This window comes from Melozone crissalis, unplaced genomic scaffold (genome assembly GCF_028551555.1).
Source record: "Melozone crissalis strain CALT ecotype California unplaced genomic scaffold, PUWL_Pcris_2 ptg000042l_1, whole genome shotgun sequence".
Lineage (NCBI taxonomy): Eukaryota > Metazoa > Chordata > Aves > Passeriformes > Passerellidae > Melozone > Melozone crissalis.
This window is the reverse complement of record NW_026535820.1, coordinates 31,769,210-31,795,793: the sequence shown is the minus strand read 5'-3', so window position 1 is coordinate 31,795,793 and position 26,584 is coordinate 31,769,210. Positions and strand designations below refer to the sequence as shown.

At 39.8% G+C, this 26,584-nt stretch overlaps 1 protein-coding gene across 1 annotated transcript in view; it reads right to left on the bottom strand.

Annotated features, from left to right (window-relative positions):
* AHRR (aryl hydrocarbon receptor repressor) overlaps positions 1-26,584 on the bottom strand; it is a 62,731-nt gene that overhangs the window by 14,688 nt on the left and 21,459 nt on the right. The window contains exon 3 of the mRNA XM_054285327.1: positions 11,415-11,515. Coding sequence (XP_054141302.1) covers positions 11,415-11,515 — 101 coding nt within the window. The remainder of the gene's footprint in view (positions 1-11,414; positions 11,516-26,584) is intronic.

Genomic DNA, 26,584 nt, shown 5'->3' with positions numbered 1-26,584 from the left:
TGAGGGACAGCACAGAGAAGTAAAGGCAGCTCTTCTCATTTCACTTTAAGCCTCTCAGCAGAAATAATGGACAGCTTAAATGGGGCTCTGGTGTTTAGAGGGGGAAACAACCAAACTCCACAACTCAATGCTGGTGGTATTTGCTTTGTGTACAACAAGCATGTTTCCATCAGTACAGTCCACTAGCAAACTAAATTTTTTTGCAGTATTGCATATTCTTACACATGCACACACAGAAACAAACATGCAAAACTATTAGTATGGACCTTAAAACTTCTACAAGAGAAAACAACTAACTTCAAATCTGCAAAAAATACATGGTTTTAAACTGCCATTTGGCAAACCATATGGATTCAATGACAGATGGAATTTCTAATCCAGGATAATAGCTGAAACATGTGAGACAGACTTAAGTATGTATTGTGAACATTTGTTTGTTTGTATTTGGCTTTTTAAAGACACTTACATGAGTTTTCTACATTGTACTTTAAAAATGAAATCATGTGGGACTTTTTTCCCAAATGAAAAAAAAAAAGAGAGCTTGGCACCAGATAGGGGCTTGTGTTCTTTTGAAAAAACATGTACATCCAATTATGTACTCACGAAAAGCTGCACCTGCTACTGAAACAAAAAAACAATTAATCTGTCAGTTCAAAGAAAGTATGATATTATTCTGGTGCCTGCAGTAGCTGTGAGATGAAAGTTATCAGTTCCTTCCATTAAGAAGTTTTTGAAACTTTATTAGTCAAGAGATTCTCTTTGGGAATGAAGGCAAATATTTTGAGGAAGGTAGGACTTCCTTTGGCAAGATCCTTTATATATCCTGATTTTTTTTTCCTGGTCTCGTAGCAGAAAATCAGCCAGAAAATACATCAAAGATATTTTGGTCAAGGTCATGGCATAGTAAAAATAAGGAGGAGGGGAAAATAAAAGAGAGAGAATGAGTTCCAATGCACATTTCTCTTATTACTCTTCCTTGAAATAAAGGAAAATTCACTAGCATTAGGTCTCCAGAGACCACGTTACTATGGCTACTAAAGTACAACAGTCAAGGCCTGCAGCCATGCCTTGCTTTGAACAGATTTTCGAGTCACGCAACTTGGGTACTAAATTTCCAGGGTCAGTTGGCTCACAGTTTATCTGGAACAGCTTCACTTAATAGTGGATCACTGGGTTTTTGCATCCTATGTGGGATGGGGCCATTTTCTGGTGATCTAAATAAGAAGCTATTTAAAAACTCTGGAAATTATATACTTGCTCATGTCTTATGAATATTAGGAGGAAAATGCAGACAGTTAATTGTGTCTTCTGTCTTAAACTGCATTGTTTAGTGAATCAGTATTTCTTTCCACTGGTGTTCTTAGGACTCATGGTTGCCCTTCTCAAAAATCCCTCTGAACCCCTGAGGTTCTCTGGTTCTCTTTATTTACCAAAAAAAAAAAAAAAAAAAAAAAATTAACTCTTACAGAACCCTGAAGTAAAAAATAGCATAAAAGACTATTCAGAAATACCATATCTCGTGACATCAGAATATGGCCTTTGCTCAAAAAGTACAGTATCTCTTAGCCCTCTGGACTATCTATCTACAAAGCAACTTCAAAAGGAGAATTTCTGTGAGTAAGCACTATTTCGTGCAAAGGAGAGTGGCAGAATTGTTTTAGCATTCAGTTTTGATCAAGAGTTTGCGTGTGCAGATTAAATTTCAGGCAAAAGAAACAAAACAGAAGACAAATTTCCATCATTTGAGCCAGAGAAGGAAGTAGTAGCTGAAGTCTACAGACATGGAGTTTTATGGGAAGCCTTTCAGAGAGAAAGTGCTCAATCTGATAAACTGGTTTTCAAAGACAGCAGAAATGTTTATTTTCAAATGCAAAGAAAGATGCATATATTGACCATTATGTTCCTTTCACTCCTCCTGTCACCCCAAATAAAACAAAGTTCATGTTCCTGCCTGTGTCATTGACCTGGATATCACTTCAGGCTTCTTTCAGTATGGAAATTCAGCATCTAGTGCTGCACTACCAAGGTCAACATTTTCAACAATCATTCACAATGCCAGACAGATTTGAGCCCTGGCCCTCCCATTTAATGTCAGAGGGAACAGCTGGGCCATCTGAAAGGCACAAATGCTTGTGAATCATTCAGCTGGTGAAATTCCTCATTATTCCATTTTTCAATATCCCATCACTTCCACGAAGGAACTAGGGAAACCTTGGAGATGCTTGTTTACATTCGTGTCCTCAGCCTAGCAAGGGAGCTGGAACGCCGGGGCTCGTCAGGAGCAGCAGCCGAAAGCGGCCTCCTGGAAATCTGCTAGGAAAATGTAAGTCACTGGGCTCCGGTAATTGTGAGCTATAAACTTTCAAGAAAACATAGTAGTTCCCTGGAGGGTGAGATTGCAATGTGTGCACACATGTAAACACATTTTAAACCATGGTGATGTTTTTTTATATGCTTGATATGTAATAAGTATTGGACACAACCAAGAACAACTTTGCCTTTGAAGTTGTTTTGAATGCATGATGCAAAACTGTAAATGCAGTTTTTCTTCCATTATACATTCCTTCCAAACTGAGCTTTTGTAACAAAGCTTGCTTAGTCTGTGTCGAGTCCTTGGGACAGGGCCTCTCTTTGTTAACATATCCATGAATTTCTGGTCTCCAATGAACCTGGCGCCTCAAAACCAACTACTCTGCCCAAGATGGGGCTAAGAAAAAGGGCTGAAGCATCAGCTGACTTTGTTTGTGTAGAAAGTTGGTGTGGTGCATACTAGAAAGAGATGCATCCCCATTAAATCTTGTTTTTTCTGCAAGTATTAGGCACTGGAAAAGAGAATACAGACCATGCTTCCAGAGAGGAGCAGTACTGATGACTACTAGCTTAAAGACAGGTCAGGGAAGGTTTTGTTGATGCAGAAGTGAATTAATTCATGGGTGACACTGAGCACCTCAGTACAAATTTGTTATATGGCATGCTTTACCATTTAGTATTTCATATGGGAAGCAAGAATAGGAATGCTACCTGAGGTTAATGGATGGTATACAAGTACTGAAGGCTACTTAAAATAATACAAAGAAGAATATTTGTATTATTTATTCTAAAATTGTTGGGGCAAAGCACATTTTATTTATTAATACATAGCAAGAGTTATGATGTTTGCTAGATAGTGAGTATGTGGATGAGTAACATGTCATTTACCTTAGCAATTATTATGAAACGATACCAAATTACAACATAATAATTATATCTGTTTCTTTAGCCGCCTCATTAATCATGATGTTGAATTTAAAATTGTGCTCTATTAGTAATGGAACTACTAATGAACTTGCATCTTCAGTGCAAGTTCAGCTCTTCGTCCTTTCTGAATTCTGCAGCTGCTCTGAGCTTTTCAGTCTTCTCTTCAACAATTTCAATACAGAAAATGCAAGCCTGATTAATTCCATTTGAGAAGGCTCAAAATGAAGCATTAATTGCTCACTACTCTGCACTTGTAATAACAAACTTAGTTAGGTAGACTTTGAAATAACAAATGCAGTAAGATTAGGCATTATCTTTCACAGAAACAAGTTACTGAAAAGAGTCTCAAATAATATTTATCCAACATGTTGGACAATTAGACATATGTAAGTACCAAATGTCTGGATTTTTTTTCGGTGTTATTTACATGTAAGTGCATCAAGTCCTGAATAGAGGAAGCCGTCATAATATTCCATCCACAGCTGACTTTTATTTGTACTTGCAAACTGTTAATGAGGATGAATGGCAGACATCTCTTTCTGTAAGGAATCAAAACCTAAAAGAAACAATGTTGCAGCCTATATACTGAAAACAGAATGTTATGTCCTAATTTCACAGCACTCTTTTTCTGTGTGTTTAGCACTATATATCACATTTTCTAAAGTGAAACTATTTCAGGGGGTGGGGAGAAGAGCAAAACAATCTGTATTTCATATTCTGTTTGATAATATATGCTAAACCAGCCTTTTAAAACATGATTTCGGGTCAGTAGAATTTTCAGGGAGAATGGCATCCCTGAAATTGGCTCTAGGAACAGTTTTACTTTGCAGGTTATCATCTTAAGCATGTTTTGTATGCTGTAAGTGTCCTGTATCAAACACACCCTATCCCATTCTGACAGCAGGGGTGAATCTGCTATAAATGCATTGTGCTGACCCAGAGACACAGGCAATTTTTTCTCTAATTGAGATTTCGAGTGGATGATGGTGGATCATATGGAGAAGGATAATGATAGAAAGTTAGAGACAACTCCTCTAACCAGCAGCAACGACTGCAAATCTTAGGCTGCATTATAGACTAAATTAATCCTTCCCCAAGTCTCTTTTGCAAGCCCCTGCTTTGGTTTGAGCGTTTAAGTTTTATTAACTAAGGCAAACAAAAAGAGAAAGTGGGATGTATTCAATATTTCTAGTAAAATACATAGGGTTTTTTCCAAAACCTCCATGACAAAATCACTGCAAATTTGCAAAAGCTCTCAAGCCTGGACACAGTCTAGCCTAGACCTGCTTTCTTGCTCATCACTTCCTCTTATTGAGAAGATGGCAAGGCTGCAGCTCATGAGCTTTTCTGAATTGAGAATGAGGAACACACTGAAAGCAAACGTCATCTGTAAATACAGTTCAGACTGCTCATTTATAATTTCACTTCAACTAGTTGAAGACAAGTTAAACAATGTAGGATTGCAATTATTTAAAGTGTATGTGTGTGTCTTCTATGTCCTCTATGTTTTGGGGGTTTTTTTTGCAAAATGTGACTATGCCATCTTTGAAAATGCTTCCTGAAAAGCAAATGAAGAAATTGGTATGAAATGAACAGTGTGTTATGAATGCCTTTGTTGCCTGAATGCAAGAAGTCAGTTCTAGTAGCAGATCAAGTCCTGGTGCATCTGTACGATGCAGGGCTCAGACACAGATACCAAACCTATTGACTGGTGGAAATAGTTGTCAAGGATTGGCTCTGAAGTCAGTGAGAAAAAAAAAAATCTAAGAGAGCTGAAACGGGAGAATATGTTTTGTTGAGGAGGAAGTTATGTGGCCACTGGACTGTGTCCAGGAGGCACCGAAATAGCCTGAGCAGAAACAGAGGAAGCGGCTGTGAAAAGTGAGCTCGGGTGGAGCTGGCTGTGATGAACAATCTGGAGACAGCAACAGCAGCCTTGGATTCAGAGCTGCATCTGTGCCCAGAGCTTATTGACTCCTCACCTTAACGCTATGGACGGACAGCTGCTCTGTTCTCTGGGAGTTTCTCAGCCAGCCCTCCTCATATGACAGCAGGTTTGCCTGTCTCCTGACAAATGGAGACACTTTTCCTGATGCCAACACCAACCAGGGGATGATAACTGTCTCTCCTCACCACACACCTGCGCTGACTGCCCGCTCCTCCTGCTCTGCCCTGCTGAACATAGGCTGCCTGTCCTGATTCTCCAACCCACTCCCAGCTTGCTCCCTCTCAATTGTGATCTGTAATTTTGTGTTGGAGAAGATAAATACTAACTCTCATCAGCCCAACATGTCATGAAATCTGAAAAGAAGCACTTACTGGCATTTTCCCATTTGCAAAAAGGCTCCACAACAAGCCTCTACAGAAGTACCTATTTTTCCTCTTCAAATCCCTCCATAAATCTCTTGCAAAAGTCCTGGCAAAAGTCAAGCTTCTCAGACATTATGTGTGCTGGCAATTGTGGTTACCATTTTGTTCATTATTTCCACACAATTTTGTCCATCAAAACCCATCTTCCATCACTTTTCTCATAGTTAGGCTGAAAATGTGAAGGGAGGGGATAACACGATTTTGTTTTTCTCTGTCCCCCAGTCAAGTTGGATGGTGCTACCTCCTGTATTTGAGGAACCTCAGCACTGTGGCAGCATCATGATTGTTGCACTCATAACAGTAGCACTAAGGACTGGAGGAGAGAGCAAATGGGATTTAGCAGTCATAGCTTTTCTATCCAGATTTGTTCGAGAAGAAGGAAAAAAAAAAAGAAGAAAGAAATAAGCGAGAACATTAGTTATTTGTCTAAAGGGCAAGAGAAAGGATGTTTTTTGCACAGAGCTGTGGCCATGCCAAATTTCAAGTCTGGATTTTAGAAATATGCCTATTTGAAAAGAAAGAAAGAAAAGGGACCAGGGCCTCTGAAGTGTTCCTTTGTGTTTTGCCTACGCCTGGCAAGAAGAAAGTGAATGTGCACATGTGATAAAACGGCGCTCCTAACCCCATTTATGGTTTATTTTAATGGATAAATTCCCTGTAAGTCATCCCAAGTGGCTAACGTCAGCTTAAATCATGTCATCTAAATTACTGGGAGAAGGTTCATGTTTGAAAACAAAGGAAAGCAAAAGCGTTGTTTGGGCAACTTTAAAAAGTTGTATTAACTGGAAAAAAAATTCCTATTTTGATGATCCAGTTTTAAACAAGTTAGATTAAGAAAATGAAGCACTGTATCAACATCTATCAGGATTTAGTTTACAAGTGTCAGCACTATGGGAAGCTGAAGAGGGATTCCAGACCATTTTTTGATTCCTGAAATTTGTGCCATGGTCATAGAACCATATAATCTCCATGCACTTTGTTGGACTTGCAATTTGCCTTTTCAAGTTAAAATTTTAAAATAACAGGAAGAGTAAAAATCCCTTGCTCTCAGACTGAAATTCAAATTGGAGTACCTTTTCAAGAGCACAGTTTTATCAAGAACTGATTACATAAATCAGTTTGGAAGGAGGAAGTGGAATTACACTAACAAGTTTAAAAAAATGACAGGAAACCAAGTGGGAAAAGAGTTTTTCCTATGTTATTTCCTTATGCAGAGTGAAGAACAGCACCAATAGGATGTTTTCTAATGTATCATTTTCCAACTCCCTTGGAATCAAACTTGAACTCTAGTTCAAGCTGTTAGTAGAGGCCACTGGGAGATGCGTTTCAGTGCCAAAATTTGCACATTCACCTCTCCAAAGTAACTCCCAGAAAGATCATTATTTGCATCCATTTCTAAGGTAGCAACATAATGTTAAATAATAAGCTTTAAACTTACATTGTGTTAAATCCTACATCATTTGCTTGCATTAAGTTTCACTTACATTGGTTTTGATTAAGAAGACCTGGTGTCTATTCGGTATTAAAGCTGTCAAAAAATTACATCATTGACTTTGATAGGAGCTACCAAATTAGAACCAGAATTTCCAAACCTGTGATATGGAATTAAGAAATAATCTATAAAGGACTTGTCTGAGTGAAAAAGGGTCTGTTCTGTGTGCTACAGGATCTACACCTGATTGTGCTGTAGCTTTGCACCAGCCGTCAATACCAAGCACAAATGCTGCTGGTTCAGAAGCTAAATAACCTGAAGTGCCTCATTAGTTTTGCTACTTACAACTCAAATAAACAAAATTTGTCTGCATGCTTTGGTAGAACAAAACATGGAAGCTCAGGCTGAAAAACCCAACTTTATATGTTTAGGTAGCTAACCTAATGAAGCCAGGATTATTAAAATCAGTGGAGAATTATAGTGGTTGCACCACCAAACCTAGCTTTCATGGTTTTGAAGGTGTTAGTAATTGATTTATTTTTTAAGTAAAGGACCATATGGCTGCAATTGTAAGATATTTAAGATGCCAGGCACCTCAAAGTCTCTGTCAAAAAATTTAAATAAGTAGTAAGCCTCTCCAGATCCCTCTGCAGAACCTTCCTGCCCTCAAACATGCCAACACTCCCATCAAACCTTATGGCTTGTGAGACTGACTAAGGATGCCTTTGATCCCCTTATCCAGGTCCTCGATAAAAGGTATTAAATGGAATGTACAGTGACACTGAATAAGAAGTACCAGGACAGTCTTATGACTGGCATCTTCAATGCAGCCATAAAGAAAAGCATGAGACAAAACCACAGGAATGTGATTCTTGTGCCCTGAAGCCTTATGAGTAGAAGACTCATGGAAGTCTGACCCTGAACTGTACAAAAGTGTGGCTTACAGCATCCTGAAAAGCAACATGGATCTTCTCTGGAAGAGGCTGAGCTGCCAGTGAGCATGGAAGTGACAAAAAAAGCCATGTCTGGCCTTTATCAATATTCATCAGTGAGAAGGGAGTGTGATAGAACCAGGCAGCGTTACTCCACTAGCATCTGTTCAGGAGCTGCCTGCATTGTCCATATTTCTTTATATTTATTGCGACATTTTGGTTATAAACCACTATTTTCACACCTGAAAAGAATTATGGCCAATACACCTGGGAACAGAGCTGCCATAAACCCTATGCTTCTGCCCACAAGAGCAAAATAGAAGACCAACAAACATAATGAAGAAGAGAAGAAAGTCCATGAAGCCACAGCCTTAGCAGCAAGGGTTGAGATAGAAATTTGAACATCAATTATTTGTCCAGAAAAGCAGAAAAACTGCAGGAGCAACTGTGAAGTGGTCAATAAAGCCCAAGTGACAATTTTAGCAGGGTGCTGCTTAGTGCACAAGTGCTGGTTACCCAAGGGGCAGTGTTGGAGGTGATGATGGGGTGATGCCTGATTACATGTCATTAAGAAAGCAAGTCCATATAGAGCCTCCCCTCTAACAGCAGGCATTTAATTCTTCCAGGGATCAGTGAATAGTGTAACACATGACAGCTACACAGCATTTGGGATGGGCAATTACCTCCACCATAGTGCAGACTCTGAGTCTGGAGAGCACAGCATAGCTGGGGGGAAGAGCAGGAGGTGGCCAACAGCCATGAGATGAATCCTGCAATCAAGGCTATTGCCTAGATACCCACCAGTGATTCATTATTTTTCCAAGTCACCATTTTATTGTGTTTCTCCACCCCATCACCCCATAAACTCTATCTGGATTTGTTGACTGCCAATACAACTTATTTTCCCCTTTTTCTGGTTATGGGTTTGGCTCAGTGTTCCTTGAGTATTCACTAACAGGCTTCAGAAACTGAATGTGCCCCTTTTCTGCCAGAAGGCTTGGGGCACAGGGGTTGCAAAACCACCTGTCTCGGAAAATATTTTGAAAGTGCAAAGTTAAAAATGATTACTGCAGTCAAACTGTTGGAATGTGAAAGCTCAAAGGACAGTAAAGATTTCAAGAACGGGATATATTAAAAAACCCCCTTAATAAAATTAGACTTTGGTTCTTAGAGACTCGTCTGTCTTCCCTTCAAAGGGAAACAAAGATGGCAAGCAAAGTCTCTAATCCAGAAGAAATTATCCTAAAGCACCAAAAGAAATTATTTGTTTAGATACCTGCTGTGCTCCACTAAAAAGTCTTTGATAAACTGGTATCATTGTTTATTCCGTTATTGCTGATGAAAGCTATTTGATTATAGCTGTAAAAAATCTCCATAAAATCTTAAATAAAAAGCACATGTTGTGGCAGAAGCCTTTAGAAATAAAAAACATTTTAAACATATTTTCAAGACAGCCTAATTCCATTGTTTTCTTTCAAGCTGAAAGGGGAAATTCTGCATTGTTCCAAGACTCAAGAGTCCCAGATACACTATTTACTAGCAATTAGGTACTTGTTATCCCATATTTCTCTCCATACATAATGCAGGGTGACTATACCCACTAGGAAAAAAATAAAAGCATTTATTCTTGATTTTCCATTAACACTAAGAGTATTATTCACACATATTTTGGTGATTCAGATTATTCTGGTTTGTATTATATAAAGCAGAGGTTGCACAGTGCAAGGTGTTGTCATGACATGGAAAGTGGCTTTCGACAGCTGAAAAATATCTTTTGAGAGCAAATAAACTGGTGAGATTCACAAGTCCATATACAAAGAACACCAACCACAGTTTGCGTCTTCTTGGAAGGAATCAGAAATGTGATATTTAGTTAAAACCCCACAGTTCCTAATAACCAACATGTTGAATTTGATTGAACAACACAAAAACCCCACTTTTCTTCATGTGCCATAACCACGGAATGAGGATCCAAGCCAAGCTCAGTCCTCAGAGAACATTCCCGACAAGCCCTAAGGAAAACTCACCATCTTATTCTAGGTCAGACGTGCCCATAAACGAAGCCTGGCAAGTACATTCAAATTAACATGCACTTAATCATCCAGTTAATGGTCCACTTTAAGTATGATCCGGGAATAAATATCTCCCCTGCATTCAGAGGCATTGTGACTCTGCATACCATAAATAAGCAGAGCATATTTAGCAATAGCAGTCTCTCATAACTTGCCCCAAATTGTGTGCCAGTGTTCTCTCCATGCGCTCACAGCAGTCAGTCTACTGTTTGAGGATGCTCAGTGATTCTAACTCGTGGGCATGTCATGTACACACAACAAAATTTAGACTAATATAGGAGACCCTCATTAAAATTTATATACTCACCATATTTATCCTTTATTGTACACCCCATATTCACTATTTATTGAGAATGAAAATGGCTGCAAAATGACACCTGACACCCAAAATCTTGTTTTGGCAGTAGCAGTAACTAATCAGATGCCTCTGCGTTACTTGCTTTGAAATCTAAAATTAAAGTTTTCTGAAATACTTAGAGGAAGAAAGCAGGGTGCCAGTTTCCATTCCATAGACTTGAGTAACTTAGGTTATTGGATCTCGTAATAAAATGTGTTTTAATTTAATAGCATTCAGCAATTATTTGCTGGAGGCTACTATTTAATTTACATTTATATGCATCTCGAGGCTGTCACTAAAACACAGTTTTTATACCATGAATATTATCCTATCCAGAACAACTGTAATATTAATCACAACATATGTAATCTTAATCACACAGGAATTTCCAAGGACCTCAGTGTATAAAAGGCATAATTACATCATGTGTTTGAAATGCAGATGTATCTGGGATGGACTGCTGGGCTCTAGCTGGTTCAGTAGTTCACAGCAGCATTAATTCTTCCTTAAAATTAATGGATCCAATTCTCAGTAACAGCATGGCCCCTTTATGCTGCTCTGCCAATATATAAAGTCAGCCCAAAGGGGATAAAAATACATAGAAGGGATAACTTTTGCTGACATGGTGTGTGTGCAGAACACGGAGCTGAGGAAGTAGGATAAACTAAAATATCCTAGAATATTCTCAGTTCAGATGAGAAACCAGGAAAGCTCATGTTGACATCCTCAAAATATGGGCCAAGTAAAATAAACCTAAAAGTGAAAAAGAACTGTGAACTGTCCTGCTAGGGTTCACTGGTAATTTCAAGGATGTAAGAAAGGGCGCAAGATGTAATTGCTGAAATGGACACTGACTGTGACTGTCACAACTGCCAGTCTTGCTTTTGCAAGAAATGTTCACGAGCATGGCCCTTGAAAGACTCCCACCAAGACAGACTGTTTGTTCAAAGCTGCCACAAATCATCAGCCCAAATATATCAACAAACTGAATAAATTACATCCAGAAAAATTATATCCAGCCTTTTTTCACTCACTTCTAGTAGAAGTCCACCTTCTTGTACAGCAGTCTTGTTAGATATATTGTCTTCTTTTATCGTTTGGCCAACTTGCTTCTTAAAGTGCTTTTCTTGAATGGCTGTTGGAAAGAGTTATCATCAATTTAGAAATCATAACTATTAGAGTCACGACTAAAATTGTTGTTTAGGCATTTAACATGCATTGAATTTAATTGGTGGTTACTGTCTTTGTGGTCTGGATCTCGGTTACTGACAACTTTCTTTTCTTTTTTTTTTCCTTCTTGTGCTGGAGATATATATTTTGCAGTCCAGATGTTTTTTATATGAAGTATCTATCACATTTTTTATTGAACATATTTTTTCCATTAGTCTACTCTACATAAAGCAACAACCAAAACCCACAGGAAAGAAACAAAAGAAAGTTAGCAAGTTGTTTTGTTTATAAAAATATGTATTATGACAATACAGAGAAATGTCTATATAGTTCAGAAGAAAAGGAAGTGAATAAGTTTCTTATTTTCAGTGCTGATCTCCTTGACATCGGATTATTTTTGTTCTCACTTTACCCTGTTCATGTCTACAAACTTCAACCTAACTGTAAGATTCAAGGGAATGTTCTTAAACTGTTTCATTTTTACATAGAGTTTTAAAGTTTATTTTTAGCATGTCATTTACTCCATGAAATAAATGAATATTTCTCATTATAGATTAAAATTTCATGTATTTTTCCTAATAATAGGGAAAAAAGCTTATATCTGATTAAGCTTTCATGGGAAACTCAACTGGCGAGTGCTCTTCCTTTACATTGCTTGATCTCAAATGTCTTTGAATGCTCAAATTCTTTCTATCAATATACCCTGCAGAAAAATCACTAAAATACAATCCCATTTCTGGGGAAAATGAAAGAATTTCTGAGAAGGCTGGCATTACACAATTATTGGGCTTCAGCATCATCTAGGGAGTGCAACTGGAACCTATCTTTATCACTTGGTCAGTAAAAATTAAGTCAGTTTCACTCCTACTTCCAGAGAAGGGTCTTACAAAGATCCTGGTAGCAGACAGAGATACAGTTTTCTGGTCTTTCTCCTTTTCATGGAGAGAATGGGAGAGGAAAGCATCCCAGTGATATTATCTGGGATGTTTGATACACATTTTCCCTTCCAGCCAAAGGGGAGTGGGGACAGCCACAGCCAGAAATTATTAATAAACCAAAAAACACCCCTCTGAAAAAAAAGCCAAATCCACACCAAAAAAAAACCCTGAAAAACCCCAACAACAATCCAGCTAATAAAAAATAAAACCTCCCCACCAAAAAAGGGTGTAGAGTGCAGGAATAGTTTGTACCAAACCAGAATAAGGAGTGAAACAGCAAGCCTCTAAAGGTCCTAAGCCCATGCAAGAGTTCCTCATCAATTTAACAGCCTGGTAAGGGACTGTTGCAGGATAATTCAGCATTTTACAATAAACAATGGCAACTCAGAACCACACCAACTGAATATTTGTGATGGTTTTTAGCTTACATTGTAAATATTTGCTGCAAGTGATAATGTCGGTCATTAGCCCAAAGCAATTATCTCAAATGTATAATTAGATGTAATAAATCCCTCCCTTGGGCATGGGAAAGCACATCAGGAAAATCCCAAGCTGCTTTAAACAGATCCCTACCCATATTTTCCAGCCAAAATAATTTTGGGAATTCAGACTTGTAACCTAGGCTGCTGTGAGTAGAATATGCAGATTCTTAAATCTGCACTTTCATTTTGGTGTGCCATTTAAGCTAATAGGAAATGGTTGCTTTTTTCCCCTGATCAGCTAGGCCTTCTGCTACGCCTGTCTATAAGAACAGACATAGAATCATAGGTTCATTTATGTTGAAAAAGTCCCTTAAGATCATCAGGTCCAACCACTAACCCAGCACTGCCAAGTCTGCCACTAAACTATGTCCCTAAGTGCCACATCCACACATCTTTTAAATACCTTGTCACAACAATTTTTAAAAGCCCAACCCCTATTCCAATGGCCTCTTCCAGAGTTTCCCTCCTCAGAAAAGATGTTTTTGTAATTACTGACATGGTGGTTTGTGGTCTTTGCTCAGGTTAAAGGACAGACAGGGAGGGGTGAGAGGAAACGAAGGTTTATTTCTTTGATGCGCTCTTTTGGTGTTGTGAAAATTCCATCCGTCCGAACTTCATCGTTAGTGGAAACTATTATTTTACCCAACTGAGCGGGCCAGAGCTCCCTGCCTGCTTGTTAGCCTTCAGGCTCATACAAACACAGCAGCAGAAGCACAAGAGATGTTTGTTCTGCAACTCGTCTGGCTACTATAAATTCCGTCTCCAAATGGAAAGCATTTTAATGTTATTTTGCCAGTTAGAGTTACCCATATGTTGGGCCACACACATCCGTTTCATAGCCTGCCCTTCTCAGTGGCCTGAGTGCAAGGAGACCCTCTGCACCATCAGAGAAAGACAAATAACACCATTGCTCCAAGAAGTGAGTGCTCCTCAGAGATGGGAGCGTTTGCTCCTTGCACCTGAGGCAGCAGAGCCGTCACTCACTGCTCACTCTCATTCTGCCTCCCCACGCTGGGCATACTTGATTAATCCACCCACGGCCGGGCTGATGCTGCAGTGACACCTCAGAAGAGAGGTGCTGGTGATAGCCTGTCACCTGGAGAAAGCAGAGCAAGACAGGCAGAAAATCACACAGATCCTGAAAGAAATGAGGAGGAGGAGGAAATGCAAGACACGACAGGCATATGAGGGAAACTTGCAAGATGTTATCTGACTAGGCAGAAAAACAGGGAAAAGAAAACAGAAGAGTCTAACAATACCCCTGTCACCACCAAGAATCATGAGAGAGAACAGGACAGCAAGTTTTGGTTATGATGGGTGGCTTGATAGAAAAGACCCTGATGCCAAGACAGCTGTGATCAAGCTTAGACATCTCATAAAATGGTGTCCCTCTGGAGCAACAGCGAAGCCTATGATGAAAACAAATGAGAGCTTGAAGAATGCAGGAGTACTGTCTCTGGTGGGCAGGGAGGAGCAAATTGTCTGAAAATAAAGCTGAAAAATAAAAACCAGCAAAGGATGACTCAGTGACCTGAGGGGTAAACGCGCTGCTGGAGTTCCCATGTATCAAGAGTGGAGCAAGAGTGGAGCAAAAGCTGATACTGCAGGCAGTCTAATGAATGCTACTGGCTGTAAAAAAGAAATAATAAATTGAGAGTTTTAAGCTTTATGGAGCTTTATACTTTCTATGGGAGAGGCAACCCTTTGGATGGTCAGAGTTCTCATCTGCCAGGTTCAAAACCAGCAAACTCAGGAGATGGGAAGCAGTAACACTCGAGACTGTTTTCTGAGCACAGTGTATAGAGCCTGCACTTCCAGAACATGAAACAAAACAGAAGATGGAGCTGTTCTGCCAAAGAAGATGAATGAGCATATTGATACCATAGAATGATAAATACCAGAGATACATGTACCAGGGCTGACAGTTTTGCAAGGTCATGCGATCTGGTGTGCATGGTGAAATCCCATGCAACATTAAAAGCCAACAAGTCTGGAAATGCTGGGTCCTACAAAGGACGACTCTGTGGAAATATACAGAGCAAGGGGACAGGGGGTTAGGAAGAAGAGGAGAGAGAAGAACAAAATGAAATAAAACTGCCAATGCAATTTCCTGGAAGAGAGGTCAAAGATTTGAGGAAATTTTTTCAATTTCTAATCTGAAAGCAGAGAAAGGATTGGAAACTAAAAAAATAATGTAGAGTTAGAATTGACAGTAAATTAATGGAGAAAAGAAGTCCACAGAGGAGACTATAAGATTGGCTGAATGAGTATGGGATGGTGTCAAATAGTGCTGTTGAGCCTTTCACAGCTGCACTGTCTCTGCCCAGAACAATGTCAAAACCTGAGACCTCTTTCAAGCCTCCAGTTCTGCTATGAGCGTTGCTATCTGCATTTGCAAACACCTTGGCTTGAAAGCCAAATCTGGAATATTGTAAAGAAAAGCTGCCTAACACAGTCTATAGAAGCATTATGAAACCAGCCGTTCCCTTTGCCCCAGAAATAACAGAACATTTATTCATTGTAGGATACTCTTTAGTTCAAAGAGGTGGAGATTTCAGGAGTCTCATAAAATCATACTTTTTAAACCCATGGGATTACATTCTCCGGAGTGTTTCTGTACCTCATCCTGCACGAGCACAGCCTTCATTCTTCAGAAAATAATTAGTAAAAGTAGCTGCTAACTTGGGCTGTGTAACAGACTACCATGAGGGCAAACTACCCCAGCTGTCCCAGGTGCCTGCATCGAGCAACAGCACAGGCAAGAAATGAGCAGTGAAGGGATGCTGCTCCTGACTTGAACACCCTGCCTGGGTTTGTTTGGGGTGTAGGAAGGGGACCACACAGTCTTCCTCAGATTCAGGCTGGTGAATCCATTTCAAGCCCTCCTGCAAGGGACTACCAGTTCTCTCCAATGATGCCCAGGGGATAAACTGTTTCTTAAAAGAGGTGGATGAAAATACCCAAATCCAGAGTGCAGGTTCAGAGACACTGCTTTGCGCATGCAAATCTTACATTTGGTAGCTGTTACTCGAAAGGAAGTGAGAGCAGGGTCTCTCTTCCTGCATCTTCTAGCTGCAGGAAGAATCAGCTATGCGTGTTACTCTGAATACTGAGAAAACAAAACAAATTGACTCGGAAACGCTCAGTATGAGCAATTCTGCTTAACAAACCTAAAGCCATGAACTGAAATGATCTGTTTCCTCTGGCTGTGTTACAGAGAACACCGAGTGACAATTAGGATGGGGGTCATTAGATAACCACTGGAATTGAAAAATACACAGCATAAGGAACTGTTGTTATATAATGCCAAACATGATGGAAAGGACATTTGCACAACACACAGGTAGTACAGATGCTTTGGGAAAGGAATCAGAAAACAGAATCAAAAGCTGAATAAAAGCTGTGCGGTGCTTGGTCCTGTTGTGGAGGCTACCAGAACGCCAGATGAAATTACACTAGCAGTAATGCAGAGTTTTTCTTCCCAACTTAGCGGTTTTCTCAGTCTGCTTCTTCTTAAAGGATGCTTTGAAATCTGACTTCCCTTTGAAGTTTCTCGAGTACAGCATGACATTTATTTAAGGTACAAACCGAACCCTTTTGCTTTCCAGATCCCATCCGCTCCTTCCTGCAGAACCACTGTTCCCCTTTCCCAGCGAGCCTCATCCATCCTCCCCCGTGCCACAGGGGCATCAAAGCGCTGCCACCGCCGGGCTGCGCTCCTCTCCCCGGGGCTGCCGGGGCCAGCTCGCCCCCCTGCGCCCCCGGCCCGCGTCCCAGCGCGTCCGGAGCGCGCTTTTGAAGGCAGGCGAGGGGAAGGAGAGGTGCCCGCTGCGGAGGAGGCAGAGTGCTGAGTAACCCCGGCCCCGCTGTCACGCAAGGCTCGCCGCCTGTCAATCTCCCGGCGGCTCTGACAGCGCCCTGGCCGCCGTTCAAGCCCTTGCGTGCGAGCAGACGAGCCGCGTTACCCTATGAAGTATTTCATAATAACAACAGCTGTTAAATATTGATGACTCCTGGCAAGCGCTGAATGCTTTTCGAGAAGGTTAAGCCTTGGTGTAATGGAACCTAATTCCTCATTATATACTGTATCAGATATCTGGAAGTTGCCTAAAAAAAGCAAAGGAGCTTAGAGTAAAGGATCAGAGGAATGACTCTCGTGCAGTGGGGAGAAGGGAGAGAGCCCGCTGTGCGAAGGGTGAGGAGTGTTTCCCCGGAGTCAAATCCCTTCACAAACATTAAAACACTCTGCTGGAGCGATCAGCAGTGCAGTCCATTTCACTATATTCCACTGGAGGGTTTTGTGTTTTTAGAAATTACTGCATATCAGATAAGCTTTCTGAAACAGGGATCCAGCTGCCAGTGCTGTCTGTGCGTGTGTAAAGTACACGTGGAAATTATTTCTACAGAAATGCAAAGAAAAGAGGGGAAAAGCTCGCATTCCTACAAACATCAGCTCTGAGAGATCTGGCTCATTAGAAAATTTAGTGGTGATCTGACAATATACTAAGGATGAAATCTCAGACAGGATTTCCAGCAGGCAAGAAAGGGAAAAGGACAAACCTCATGCCTTGGGGAAGACCTGATGTGCTTTCCTCCAATTCCCAGAAAAAATCCACCATCTTCTTCACTCTGCCCTCTAAAACCTATCAGTATTATCTTTTCTCTCTTGATCCAACTGAAGAGCAAGGTTGTGTCAGGAACAGAATCAGTTTGGGGTTGGAATTCATGATCAATGGAGTCCTTGGGATGGACCTGGTGCTATGCCAGGGCAGGCAGTACTGAATAGTCCAGCAAAAAGTCAGCATCAGAATCCAGGTGCAGGTGAAAGAAAAAACACAAACTGAGGACTTCTTACAGAGTCAGGGTATTTTTCTTCTTGCATGTGAAAAAGAGGTCTGTGTGCCTTTGGGAAATAGAGTTTACATGCAGCAAGCTTAGAAACCGAGAAGAATTGCCTGCAAATGTTCAGTTGTGCTGCAGCGCAAGGAGTTCTGTGAAACTTTAGGAAAGTGATTCACCTGTGGGGAACCCAGGTCTGTTAACTGAGCCAGGATAGGGAATCACAAAAACTTAGGAAGTTGTAGGTTGGAAGGGACCTTGGAAGGTCATCTGGTGTAACTCACCCCAATCAGAACAGAGCTAACTTCACTGAGGATGGTTCCTTCACTTATGCTGGCTTTTGAGTATTCCCAGTAATGGACATTTCTCATTCCCTCCAGGAAAACTTTCATTATTTAATTAAAAACAGGATTAATTTTGTAAGATAAGGAGTTCCTTAATGTTTTAGGTGAATGAGCATTAGGGTAAATTCTGGATGGACACATCCTGTTCCCACAATTCTTCATTTGCAGATGTGTAGAATAATTTAGGAAATGCTGAGAATGGTAAAGTGGCTTTTATAAAGAGCGTATCTATATGGAAAATATGCAGAAAAAAAAATTAACTCTTCTTCTGTTTTTTGCTGGCTTATTCTATCTGTATCTCATAAGAAATCACATTTGCATGTCAAGTATAAATGTAGCCTGGGACTATAACTTGTCCCTTATCCCATAATTTCTGAGGGATCACAGATCCAAAGAAAAGCTCAACGTGAGACAAATTGTGTGCTAACTACACAAACAACAGACTCAAAAGAACTTGTCTAGAAAACACATTTCTTCTCTGTAGCTTACTGTTGCAACCTTTCTCTCTTCATATGACTCAACAGATGATCTCCCCAACAGACAGCCCCACATTGTGCCTTGGCAAAGGAGGTATTTTAGAGATCTGTTTGCATCACTGTGAGTAAATATTTGAGCTATCAGTTGGTCTGGTAGACTATATTGGCTACAAGACTGCTGAAGACATGCAGTCCTCTGAAATTACACCAGGATGTAAGACTTACTCCAAGTAACAGTATTCCTGTTTGTCTTCACAATTCCATTTTATTTTCTACTACATTAAATATGATGATTTGATCATGGAAACTTATTGATTTATAGGTTCAGTTCTGGGGCCTTAATTTTATCTGTGTACTATTCCATTCTTTAATTAAGCTTTAATACGTAGGCTTGTCTGAATATTTGCTTGCACACCCTTCTGAATAAACACATAAAAGATAAGTAAAAATGGGTTATTCTCTCAAATCACAAAATGGATTGCAAGCCTGATTTATCAGCAACCTTGAGTAAGAAATCTGAGTAAGAAATTTATTCCAGTTTCAAATCAATACCCACATCGCTCACAAAAAATTAAGATGATTCCAACACTTCTTCCTTGCACCTTTAAGTTTTTAAATTACACATCCATTAATCAGAATCATGATATCCAGCATAAGTTAAGAGTAGGGAAAAAATTAATTTCAGGGAACTATTCTGCATTTAGAAAGTCTGCTTAATGTTGGTTAGTTCCAGAGTTAAAGCCCTCAGAATGTACAATGAACAAAGTTTAATATTTTCATTCGTGACTTCACCAAACTGATCCACAATTAGCCTTAAGTGTATTGCAGTGTGTTCTGAGCTGTTACCTCCTGACTCCTTGAGTGGGATCTCAGCAAATCCCACTGATCATGGTATTTGTACATACTCAGAGGAACAGCACATCAGGACACATTGATTCTAGGATCTGTGGAGGACGTGACCTATGAAAAATACTTGAAGAGTTTCCCCATTCTTCAAAATATCCTTCATAATGGCTTCTTGTCTGAATAGCTTTTCATATTTTCCCTCATCCAGATATATTTAAAAAAATGGGTTCTCTATATCCTCTGAATTCCTGGTGTTTCCTCCTTCTGTGGCCCAAGCATGTTGTCCTTGTTTGATATGGCTCATACTATTTCATTGTTATTAGACCATTTTTTCAGGATTGATTCTCCCAGTGAAAATAATACATCACTGGAAGGTGATGTCCACAGCAGAGGCAGTTTCCCTTTGAGGAGAGGCTAAAATGGCTGTGGCTTTTACTGAGAACGACTAGGGGAGACACAACAGAGGTTTACAAAATTATAAGGGCGGTGGATAAACTGAATGTGGAACTGCTGTTTGCCCAACCCCACAATACGAGGACTGTGAAGTGCCCTGTAGCACCAGCACAAGAATGCTTTAAAGTAGATAAAAGACAGCAATTTTGAAGATGAGAATACCAGACTAGATGGACCACTGGTGTGACACAGTAGTGCATCTCTTATGTTGTTTTATTCTCACTGCAATGCCATGGACTTGTCCACAAAATTTGTTGCAGATGGAAAATAAACAACAGATGCACAACAGCAGCCTCTGTGACGTGAAACAAAGTATATCACAGAAGTGACAATAAGAAAAATCAGAACCTTATGAGAAAGCCTGTATGTAACTAAATTTAAGCATATGATGAAAGAGCAGCTTGTGACTAATTATTGCATCCAAAACCAACAAAAAACATTCTCTAGTGATAAACAGCCTATTGAAATAAACTTGAGTCTGAAATATTTTTCAGAAACATAAGTAATGAGTCCAAAATCACTTTTTACTGAAAAGACAGCTAAGAGGAAAGTTATGTGTGTTCATAAATAAGCAATTGAAGTCTACAGGAATCTTTCCCACTTTTGGAAAGGTGATTGTAAGGTTTGCATTTTACAGAAGAAATGCAATGAAGTCTTGATAACAGATTTACCTTGAGAATATCAGGACATTTTTAGTCTCTATCAGTTACAGAAGATGTGCATCATTTTACCCCCTCCAATTTCGATCTGTAGTTTAGAACATTTAGTAATCAATCACTGAAGGACAAACTCAAATCAAAGATGAAGCATGAAAACAAATACAACTAGGAAAATGCATGAGAAAGCATCTCTCCCTCTTCTTGATTAAAGCAACCTGACAATGACTAACTTATGTGAGATTTACATGATCTTTGCCAGCCTTTTTGGATTTGATCACCTCTTTTCCAGGACTGTGATTCAAACAGACTGTCTCTGATCTTCCACTCTTCAATTTTGTGTGCCTTTATAATTTTCGTTGGACCATTCTGCATGGAAAGACACAGACTAAATTCACACCTGCAGGTTCCAAGAGGAATTTAAGTCAGTATCTCTTAGAAGAGAGTTGCAAGAGCATGTGTCCATAGATCAGTATACCATCCAAGTGACAGTTTAAAAATAGCCAATGCACACGATCTGGAGAGGATAAAGGAAACCTTTAAGATGAAATAAACACTGCATCTAAAATATTCACACTGAGACCTTAGTGCACAGGATGTGCATGTGTTACCCAGAAAACCAAATCTGGATCCAACAGTTTTAGAGTCAGGAATATCATAAAAACAATTCTTTAATATCTGATCTAAATAGCAGCCTTGCTGTGTCAAATATTAAAGGCAAAGCCACGTTTGCTTTCCAGTGTACTTTAAAGAAGCAAACATGCTTGACAGAGGAAATGTGGGAATCTCCACCTTTAAATCAGCTGGATATCACAGCTCACTGCTGCACAACAACAGACAGACACACAGACCCCACAGAACACAGCGCTCTCTTTCTAAGGCAGAGCTGCTCTGCTTGGCCTTCTCTGCTGCCTGTGGAGGCTGCCACGAGGACATGGACTGCGTGAAGCCCTGGGAAGTCAAATGCACCCAATGTGCTGTGGGGAAAATATGCCTGAGAGGAGGTCCTTAAGCTTTGGATTTTCTAATTCAGGAAGTAAAAACACATGCTGGGACAAGATAAGGGCAAGTGAAACATCAGGGACATTATCTGAAAGTTTTATAAAAATTATTTCAGAATCAATTTCCAGGGTAGTTTTAAAATATTGAGCTGTATTCCAGAACCTTTTGGAATGATGAAGAAAACTAGTAGCCTGACAATCTTACCTTAAAGCTCAAAATTAAGAACTATCTGACAACAGAACTGCCAGAAGCCTAAACTCATAATGTTACAATCCCTGGATCTCTTAAATGTCTTTTTATCCACATTAATGTTTTAATGTATGCGTTCAAAAACTAGTCCTGCAAAGCTACCCAAACAGATGGATGTTGTTCCCAACTGGAATCCCTCATAAGACAGAGGTCCTGCAGAGAAGACACTATCGTTTGTCCAAAAATAAATTTCTTTGCAGAACAGGAACCTTCTGTAGAAGTATAAAATGAATGCACACGATGTATTCAATTACTACAAAAACCTTTATTTTTCACTTCTTTACAAAGGTTTGCTTTGTCTTTCCTGACAGCCATGTTCCATACTCAGAAAAAGATCCCAAGCAGATGCCAAAGATCCTAAACAGACCAGGAGTGGGCTTGCATTTTCTCTCCCTTTCAGCACCAGAGAAATTAAGTTTCTTAAAAGTGCCATGGTCCCTAAACAGCCAGAATTAGGACCTTCAAATTTTTTGAGCATAATAAAAAAATTTTGTTTTTATAAAAAGCAGGAAAGGTGACATTTAAATGCTCTAAGATTATAAATTTTCTCCCTGCTTTGATTTGCTTTTCAATTTTTAAAACCAGAGAATACTTAGCTATAGCGATAAAATTACAAGGCAGGCACAGAGTTCTTATCGGACTTGTCCCATTTGAAGATAAGGAAAACCAATGTTCTGCATTTCAGAAACAAAGTCCTAGCTAATAAAATATAACCTTTTCTCCAGATTCAACTCTTCTGTATGTGTCATTGACTTGAACAGGCAAGTCTGACTCCTACAAAGGTGCCTGCTGCCTTGACTCATAGCAAGCTACCAAAGAAATAACGAGTATTCCTTATGGGATAAGGACAGGAATCTTGTGTCTCATTCATGAAACATACAGGATTATGCCTTCGATATACCCAATTGCAGCTTTCAGTAATAGTCAATTACAGCTTTCACTGAGTGATCAATGCCAGGTGAATAATGTGTATAAGGAGAACTATGATACATAAATTACTTCTAGTGCTTCTTATTCTGTCTCAGGTCTCTGGATGAAAACCAATGATTTCTTACCTGCTGATTCATTAGATCTGTTTCATGCTCATCATGTGACATAAACATTCATTTCCATTGCATTTTCCCCAGTTACAGTATGATCTCCATTGGATATACACTGTGGCTTACTGCCAGAGTCAGTCCAATAACCACCAAAACAAGTCTTACTAGCTCTACACTAAGGAAAATAGGAGTAGGTTTGAGGAAGAAAGCGAAAAGTACAAATAGCAAAAAACAAAGATGATCTTGCATGTCTTAAAAAAATGTGAAATTTAACTGGAGGCAGTGTATACTCTAGAGCACACTTTGTTTTAAGCCCAAGAATTTTTCAGAGGAGTTATTACGCTGCATCCAAAAAAGGAGCGCTTTTTCTCCTGCCGGGGCAGATCTGCAGGGAGGAGGCTCATTTCTGCATTGCTGGTCTGGCAGGCAGCAGAGCTCTACTCCTCTGATCAAGAGATCACTTTCATAACCACTTTTCTGAGGTCACAAATGAGTCTGCTGCAGTCACGCAACCCCTCGCCTACCAGAGCTTACTACAGCGCAGGTTCACGGAAGCTCTTTAAAGAGGCAGCTCATCCTTTCAGCACTCACAGATACAAGGCACACGTGTATTGTCATATGGGATTCCCCCCAAATATGTCGTGGGACTGTTTTACTTCAGTTTGATCAGGGAAGAAACATACAGCTTCAACTTTTATCTGGATGGAATGCTGTTGCCTGAGTACAATTAAATAAAAACTGAAGCTAAATGGCTCTACAGTTCTTTTAAATGATACTGGCACCTTTTGCAAGTATTTAGTTAGCCTCTTCCTTTCTAGTGTGTTAAAGGTTTGTCAAACAGGTGCTACCGTGTATTATGCTAATTGAGATACATAAAAGTCATGGTAAACAGTCAAACAAACATTAGATTCAATAAACAACAAATACAATTGCCCTGAATTAAACATTGCCCTGCCACACTGTGAGAAACACAATGATATGGAAATAGTAAACCAGGAAACAGGCTTATGAATTGACCCTGAAGGATTATTATGAAATTACAATAAATTCCAGTCAGAGCTTGTTCCTAGGTCAGAAGAGTCTACTTTATTTTAGCCAAGTATCCCACAAATTACCAGTATAGTGATCTATTGTAAGGACATGCCTTGCAGGTGGTGGCTGGAATGACCTTGGAATGACAAGAGGCAGTGAGGAATTTACAGAAAAAAGTTAAAAATATTTTTTCCTCTTATGGTAAGTCAACTTTACCCAATGAATGGGGGGTTTGGCCTATTTTCACAAGCAGTTAACGCTATGAAAGCAACAGTTGTTGTTTCATCATTAATTATTTGCACTAATTACCTGAAATAAAGTTTTCAAAAGCTTTTAAATTACTTTGAAGCCTACAATAAAAAAAAATTATGGTGGCTATATTGCTCATTGATATTTGTGAGGATTAGTGTGCAGACACATTTCATTTAATGGCAGCACAAACAGGCTTGCCCAAACCAGCTTTATAATCCAGCTTAAATAAAGTAACAATAGGAATGAGGGCACAGCACTAAGCCTGTTGACGACTCACAGTGTGGGATGCAGTTTGCACTGTCCTGCAAGTTCATTGCTATTATTAGGCACACTAAACAGGTGAAAGCTTGTTGAGGTGTGCCCATACATGCTACAGACAGTTTCTGGGATTCTGGAGATGCAGTCACAGGCTAAGTACCCTTGGCTCCATCCAAAACAAGGGCTTTTTACACTTTAGGCTTGACCTTGGTCTGTATCTTCACCCGGCAGTGGCAGAGGCCCTCTCCCATCTGCATTGCGGTTTCTCATTGACAGAAATAACGTTCTAGCTCAGCTTTGATATGAAATCAATGACACCCCAAAACTGGCCTTATCTCTGCTCCAGGTCTGGCCTGTATTTAAGGAGAGGAATTACGTTGGAAGCTGGACAGAGAATTGTGACTACTGCTGGTGGACCTCACTGTGACAGCCCGGTGCACTCACATCACAGCGGCAGGCTTAACCTCAGGTGCTGAGCATCACTGCAGCTTCTCAGCCCAGTCAAAATTTGGTGCAGGGGATGAGGCAGAGACATCAGCCTATAAAGGGAGGAGGTTGACAGCCTCTAGAGTGACCTCTAACAGTACCAGTGCAGACAAAGCTGCAGGCATCTTTGAAGATAAATCACACTTTCAAAGAGTTCTGAGACTCCTGAAGATGTTACCTTTAGTCTTATGTTACTGATTTGTGCCCATTCATTTATCACTGCAACAACTTCCCATGGAAATGAAAAATATACAGGATCAACTCTTGCCTAAACAGACTTTTCCCTGTTTATGAACTTTGGCTGAAGCACAAGAACTTTATCTAGAGAAAAACAGCACTGGATACTAATGCAAGTATTTAATTAACATGGAAATTTTTCCTTTCTGTCTATGGAAAGAGGCACGTGAGAATGCTGTTGAGCTACCTCACCTATACAAACAAATTACAATGTTCTGGAGACAGCTGGCAAAGAAATAATTGCTAACTGCAGGAATGACTTGATGTATGGACATTTGAGGGTAAACAGCTGCTAGAACACTGCTGCTCAGCTTTTTTCTGCATGCCAGTCTGGCCGCAGAGCTGGTACCTAAAAAGTCTTGCCTTTCTGAAAGTCCTCTTTATAACCCCTATTATATCAAAGCAAAATATCTCTAATCTTTTTTCAAGAATATGACATCTCCTACTCAAAGACAGTGTGGTCAATTGCTCCATTTTCTAAGGAGGTACAAGCAGGCATCTAATACATGTGTCTAAGTCCCACTGGATCTGCAATTCTAGAGGAAGAACTAGCCAGTAATTTAGTACAGTGAAATCAGGATAAACAATGACTTCTCATGTGCCAACTTCCAAATAATAACTGCAAGCTTTCCTCACTCACTCCACAGCTCCTAATATCTTGCACCTGATAGTTGAAAGATCTGTACATATAAGAGAACATGCATCCAGTAATTTGGGTTAGCTGCAAACCTGCCTAAATGTTATTTTTTTTTAGTCCTTTTGTGGAGCACTTTATTTAATCTGAAAAATATCCAGAGAAATTTATCTTTGTGGAGGATTTTATTTAATCTGAAAATTATCCAGAGAAACATAATAGAGTTCACTGATACCTCAACTAATAATCCAAAATCAAACCATTTCAGATTAGTGTACCATAAATCATTTTCAATTAATGAATTGACTTTAAATAGCTACTAAGAGGTATTCTTTCATTGCAAATAGCTTTAAGTACTGTGACAAATTGCAGTTATTAGACTCAAACCTAAGGCTTCCTGAGTAACTTGGTTATAAAAATTATAGCAAGCTTACTCACAAAATTGCTTCTACCCTCACCGTCCTCCTTCTGCCCCAACATACTGTTATACATACTTGAAAATGGCCAGATTTTTCTGTAAGAGTAGGAAAAGAGTGTTTTGTTACTGCAATGTAAATTAAGGTCTAGCTTGGTCAGAACCACTGAAGGATGCCTGGAAATATGCTTGTACTAGGCAGACTGAGAAGGACAGCAAATCATGCAGCTGTAGAAATTTGTTTAAAACCAATTGTTTAGTGGTTTAGTCACCAGCTATGGCTGAGCCTTGCACATGTGGTGGTTCATACAGCCTGTCCCAGCACAGCATGGCCTTTGCCTGGTGTGGAGAAGGAGGGAAGGAGCTGGAGTACCTAATGATTGCGCTCCAGCCAC